Source organism: Ruditapes philippinarum, unplaced genomic scaffold, assembly GCF_026571515.1.
Source record: "Ruditapes philippinarum isolate M1 unplaced genomic scaffold, ASM2657151v2 ctg2587_1_1_1_1, whole genome shotgun sequence".
NCBI lineage: Eukaryota > Metazoa > Mollusca > Bivalvia > Venerida > Veneridae > Ruditapes > Ruditapes philippinarum.
This window is the reverse complement of record NW_026866427.1, coordinates 47,107-54,053: the sequence shown is the minus strand read 5'-3', so window position 1 is coordinate 54,053 and position 6,947 is coordinate 47,107. Positions and strand designations below refer to the sequence as shown.

General features: G+C 32.1%; 1 protein-coding gene across 1 annotated transcript; it reads left to right on the top strand.

Moving 5' to 3' along the window:
* Window positions 1-1,657: 1,657 nt before the first annotated feature.
* Window positions 1,658-6,384, top strand: LOC132732441 (uncharacterized; the record flags this gene model as incomplete). Its single annotated transcript, XM_060718854.1, has 2 exons — window positions 1,658-1,812; window positions 6,058-6,384. Coding segments are annotated over exons 1-2 (388 nt in total), but the record flags the coding sequence as incomplete, so codon positions are not given.
* Between the last annotated feature and the right edge of the window lie 563 nt (window positions 6,385-6,947).

The following is a 6,947-nucleotide window of genomic DNA, read 5'->3' as shown; positions in this document are numbered from 1 at the left end:
TGATATATCATTTACATATAAATGAAACAGTATAGGACCTAAGATTGAGCCCTGTGCCACACCTGATACAACCGGTAAGCTTTCAGATTTATCATTGTTGACTTTACAATTTGTTCTCTGTTAGAGAGATATTACTGGAAAATTGTACAGAGTTTTCAGAAAAATGATAAGAAGTTTTAATAAATGAACCAGTATATTATGGTGAACTAAATCAAAGGCTTTTTTTAAATATAAAATTACAGCACCTTTTTTATTTCCATTATCAATTTTCGTAAGCCTAGCATTTATAAGGCGGATCAAAGCCGTTTGACAAGAATGATGTCTCCAGAAACCTGACTGGTGTTCATTAATGGTATTAGTATAATGAAGATAATTATTTAGCTGATTTGCAACATGCCTTTCAAGTACTTTTGAAATGGTTGTGAGGATAGATGTTGGCTTATAAGTATTGGGGTTTGACTTATCTCCCCCTTTGTGTAAAGGTACAACACGTGCTAGTTTCGTTTTATCTGGGAATAGACCTAGTGAAATACTCTTCTTAATATTTGAAGGTATTGCTCTCGTTATAGAGTCTTTACATAGTTTTAACATATTCGGACCAATTCCATCAATGCCAGAGTATTAACTTTTATCAAGGTTGTCAATATAGCTGCTTTCTTCAAATGCTGTTATGAAATCAATGTCAAATTGCTTATCTTTATGTTTATGATCTAGAAAATCTTTTGAATACGAAATATTGTTAACATTATAATTAAACTTCTTAATTAGTTTTGAAATTTCTGTAAAATGTTTATTTAAAATGCATTTGCAACATTCACATTTCCTTCAAATAGAAGCTCATTAATGTTTAAAGTGATTGGTAAAGACGGTTGCTGCTTATTCTCATTTGATATATTCTCTTTTAAATTTTGCCATAAATATTTAAAATCTCTTGAATCTTTAACTACCTTATTAGAAAACATCTTCTTACTCTTTTTAATGACAGTCTGGCATTTATTGCTACATAACTTATGATTAATCTAGTCTTTACATCTTTTATAGTGATCCTTTTTATTGCGGGCCTCTTTAATGTCGTCAGAATACCAATCTGGTTGTTAAGTCATTTTAATACGCATTACTTTTACAGGCGCATGTTTATAAATAATGCTTCAAGCACATTGTATAGAACATCAAATGAGTTATTTGGCTCTGCAATTTCAATAATATCAAAATTAAAAGCATTGCAATCATTTTAAATACTTGTTCATTAAAATTCTTGAAAGAACGATAATTTATCGTTTTATGCGAAAAAGCAATTGCCTCCCTTCTTGTAACACAATTTATTGTAAACGATAGCAAATAGACAGCGATCGCTTAAGCTTAAATCAGAGACACTAAGATCATAAATATGGTTAAGGGAAGATACGTATAAATGGTCATTTATAGTAGATTTATCTTTAGTAACTCTACTAGGAGATTGGATTAATTGCTAGAGACCAAAATCTTGAACAATATGCGCCCATTTGCTATTATTAAAATTGTAAGGGTATAAATAGTTAATGTTCATATCTCAAATCTAGATAATTCAATTCTGCAGTAATTAATTGCTTCTTTGGTAACTATCCGATTACACTTCCCTGATAGTTATTTTTGATATCAGAATTAATAACAATGTACAGACGATAGATAGATATAATTAGTAGTGTTCAACCTTTTATAGGTAGCGAAAAATTTGTGGTGATTAACCATAGGCTACAGCTAAAAGTCTGAACATGGCACTGTCAAGCGAATTCAGGATACTTATACTTTTCACAGTTAAGGCAGCATTCATTGGTAATTTATTTTAGCTTACATTTTGCCAAATTTTCCTATTTGTTTTTATTCGTCGTAAACTATTTCGAGTCAAATTTTATTGTAATAAACTTTTGAAAAATTTCGGCGAGGTATAAAGCCCGACGTCTCTCCTAATTTTCTTAATAAAACTGAAGGAAAACACTTTGATTAATTAATGTTAATTAAGATTAATGAATGTTTACTCTTTGATTTTTATATAACAGTTTGTAGTATTTGTATGCTTACCCTTTGACTTTTATTTAACAGTTTGTAATATTGGTATAGTCTGTTATCATTTAATCATATTGTATTGTATATTGAAACAAAATATAACATACCATTAATTGTCATGAACAAAGGAACAATGTAAAATATTTAAAGTACCTAGATCAAACTTTAGTAAATATTCTGTTTTGTTCTTTTCAAGCAAGATCAAAATCATATGAATTGTATGGTTTTATAACAAATAATGAAGAGGTATGGGGTTATGTCCACTCTATAAAATTGTAACGTGCACGGGCTAGCTGTTAAATACATATAATTTTTCTTATGGCTACTTTGCCAGTTGATTGGTTACAAATGATTATAAAATGATTTATTCAAACTTTGGAATCAAGTTTAATTAACTATTGTTTATAACAGTAACGTGCCTTTATAGTTGATGTGCTTTACTTGAACTTTATATAAAATTGGGGTGACACTTTTTAGGCTATTTAATATATAGAAAAATCAATCACGTCGATATCGAGTTTTCAATACTTTAGTTATAACAATTACACCTAACGCAATATAACATTGATGCAATTGATATACTTTGTAATTAGTGCAAGAATTAAAGTAATTAAACTAAAATATTAATTAATTCTTTCTGTGATGATGACACTTCGGGAGCTGGGCAGAGGCTGACTTTCAGCACCCTTGAGCTATATTTATACCCAATAATGTAGTTATACTTAAAGATCGTTTACTGAAGTTGAAGAAATCAAGCATCCAAGATATATTGATAATGGGCCGAATATTGATCCGAATGGCATTAAGTTCGAATGATTTTAAGGACGAATTGTTCTGATATTTTTAGTAATAATAAAAATATGCCCGTTATATCATATAATTGCTACGAATAAGTTGTTAAATCTTATCATTTATTTTTGATGTATTATTAACTTATTGATGAAAGGCCAAACTCTTCTTTTAAACACAGGATAACATATTTGTTTACAATTTAACTTACCGACAATTTAGGTATTAAACCACTAAATATCATAAAGAATCTATGCAGAGGAGAACTATCGTCACAAAATTCAGGTGTGGTGTCCACTCTATAAAATTTTGAGGTGTGGGGTAATGACGTGTGGGGTTTTGTCCTACATTCGGCGCCCCCTTCTAACTTTTTATTCCTTGATCAATTTTAATAATTTGAATAAAATCCTACATATGTTCAAATCACACTCAATAAAAATGTCAACAGGCACTTTAAGGCATTATAATCTGTGTATAACGTGCTTTACACACACAACATGCTTACAGCCTGAAGCGCGACATAATTGGATGCGACACAACTGATCAGAATTACATATTTGAGGTGTCAATTATTGATTGCTTTTAAAGGTTAATAAATACTTTACGTCTTTGATTTACTTGGAGTATCTGTACATTTGTTATTTCTTTTTGCATTAAATATTCCTAGTACATTTTGGTATGATATAGCATACCTGTAAGGAAATTTTTTTATATTTTGTGTATTTTATTTCTTTTTTTAATTCCTCGCCGAAAGGCGGCCGGTGATATAGAAATAATCTCCGTCCGTCCGTCCTTCCGTCCGTCCATCCGTTCCCTTTTTGTGTCGCACGTAGCTCAACAAATTATTGACGTAGATTCATGAAACTTTACAGGAGTGTTGATTAACATGTGAAGTTGTGCACCTGGGTATTTTCATGTATACATGTATATATATTTAGTATTTTTTAGAGTTATTGCCCTTGACTTGGTAAAAATTTCCAATTTTCAACTTGTGTCGCATGTAACTCAAAAAATATATTTGATCTAGAGTCCTGAAACCTTCCAGGAATGTTGATCAGCATGTGTAGTTGTGCACCTGGGTTTTTTGTGTGGATATATTTAGTATTTTTAGAGTTATTGCCCTTGAATAAGTAAACATTTCCAATTTTCAACTTGTGTCGCACGTAACTCAAAAAATATTTGAATTAGAGTCATGAAACCTTACCGGAATGTTGATCAGCATGTGAAGTTGTGCACCTGGGTATTTTTGTGTGGATATATTTAGTATTTTTAGACTTATTGCCCTTGAATAAGTAAAAATTTCTAATTTTCAATTTGTGTCGCAAGAAACTAAAAATGTATGTGACCAAGAGTCACCTTACAGGTATGTTGATCAGCATGTGTAGTTGTGCAACTGGGTCTTTTCGTGTGGATACTTTTAGTATTTTTAGAGTTATTGCCCTTGACTTATTAAAAATTCATAATATTGTACTTGTGTTGCAAAAAGTTTATGACATGTAGGCCTGAAAGTTTACAAGAATGTTGGTCAGCATGTGTACATATGCACCTTGGGGTTTTCTTGTGGATTTATTCAGTATTTGCCCTTAACTTAATAAAAGACTTTTAGTTTTAAACATTGGCACATGTAGCCAAAAAATATATTTGAACTAGAGACATAAGATTGATAAATCGGTGGAGTGTTAGGGCACCCGTGTCCTATGGACACATTTCTAGTTTTCGTTTAAATGTTTCTGTTATCATTTTCTAATAACATGCCAAGTTAAAAGAAATTCTATTGAACAGTTTTAATTTTGCTAATATGTCTATATGAAAACTCCCGAAAACGTCCTTAAGTGCAGCAATAAATTATTTTGCACAAGGACTGATTTTCGATATATTAACACATTTAAAACATCGGCAAAAGAAAAGCAACACATTTTTTGCATACAGGCCGATATTAAGCAGGTACCCGTCAGGTCATTTTGACGATTTAAAAAAGGAATATGCTATAATCAAAGAAATAATTACACGAAATTAAAATTTTATATCATAAAAAAGAGTAACTAACAATAATATTATTTTGTGATTGACGTACATAAGATTAATCAATGATCAAAAAATTTGATTTGATCGCGTCAGTAAAATCAAGATTGCGGACGTAAACATTTCTCGATGGGCTTTTGATATTCTGTAACTAGCTATGTTCAATCATAAATGCGGGTTCTTTATCCTTCACAGATTTTCATGATTTATCATTTTAAAGATCATTGTTTTATTTTCTAGAACAATATTCGTTTCTAGATACTTACCGTTAATTTTTAATGCAAATCATCTAAAACTTTGGATTGTCGTCACTTTTTAGCTTGACTTTTTTTTTAAAAAAAAAAAAAAAAAAAATAAAAATAGAGGTATTGTTATAGTGCTGGCAGCGTTTGCCGTTCGCAAACTTGTACCTGGATCATAACTTTTTTAGTTCATGGTGTATTGTCTTCATACTTGGCCACAACAACCTTTGGGGCAAGACCTTTCAGTAGACCACAGTAACCTTGACTTCATCCATAAATGACCTTGACCTTCAAGGTCAAATGTCCAAATTTTGCTTGTTCTTGCTATTATTGGCTGTAACTTTATTTTTGAATGGATTGTCTTCAAACTTCAACATTTAAAAAAACCAGGCAGACATTGACCTTCACTCATAAATGACCTTGGCTTTGAAGGTCAAATAATTGAAATTTTCATATTTGGCATTGAGGTTAGTCATGATTGGTAAATGACCGTTACTGCTTTTAAGGTCACCAGGTCAAAGGTCAAGGTCACAGGGGCCTTGACTGAAAAAATATTGATGGCCTTCAAAGGGAAATAAATGCAAAGGGAAATAAAACACAAATGAGCCGCGTCACGACAAAACCAACATAATGGGTTTGCGACCAGCATAGATCCAGACCAGCCTGCACATCTGCGCAGTCTGATCAACCACAATCGAACTAAAATAAATTTGTATAAACAATGATTTTTGCCAAATAATGGCCTTTAAATAATAAACGCATTTCGCCCTGTCAATGATTTTTGTGTTTCCTGCTATTAAGTAGCTGCAACATGCAATCATGAGGGTACACATCTGATCGGTGATCGCTCTTGTTGTTTGTTTGTTTCTTTTGGCAAATTTGAGGCTGTCCAAAGATCATTTAAAGCAGTCAAATCTGCGCTGGTGCCTCTTTATGAAAACCCTGTTTACTTTCTTTTCAGACAGTCAGATAACCAGTTCACTTGTAGCACAAACAGTATGTGTTGGAGATGATGTTGATCTTGATTGGGTCTATGGCAATGCTGCAGATATTTCGTCTGTGACCTGGTCACATACTTACAGTTCTTCAAATACAAAAACTATCATGCAGCTTGGTTTAGGAGGAGGAGGAGCTCCTACTGTAATTGACAACTTTAATGTTGTACATAAAAGCAATGGTGGGATAACTCTGACAAATGTTAATGAGGGAAACAGTGGAAGTTACAAAATAAGTGTCACTTATTTATCTACTTCTCCTGTTGAAGACTCTGTCAGTGTAACTGTCAAAGGTAATTAATAGCTTAACTATATACAAAGTTTATAGAGAAATAATGCACAGAAGGGCACCTGAGGTCTTCCTTCACCAGTAATGCAGGAATGTCGCCAAATGACCTATACTGTGTTGGTCACCAATGGTGTGACGTAAAACACAATCAAACAGAGAAAGTATATGGAGAACTGTCTTACTTACCCTGAAATCATAGTCCATATCAAGATTTAAGATAATAATTAAAATGTTTGTGCAATAAAATCTAAAAATTTAATTGAATATAACTCCAATTTACTTGTAGGTGATGAGAGTCATATTTCACTCTTCACTGGGGCTATTACAGGTCAACCCTTTATATATTAATGGCTTTAATTTGCCGGGCGGGCATAAAGTAATTGAACCGTTCATTAGGTTAACCTTACATGGAAAGCTGGATTTTTTTTAAGTACTACCTATATCAATGGCTTTATACTTTACACACTTACTTATCAACACAAAGCCCATGATCTGGGCAAGTTACACAACTATTGCTGCCATTTTTACCATGTAATTGCCCTTTTCAGTACTTAGAAAATGCATAAT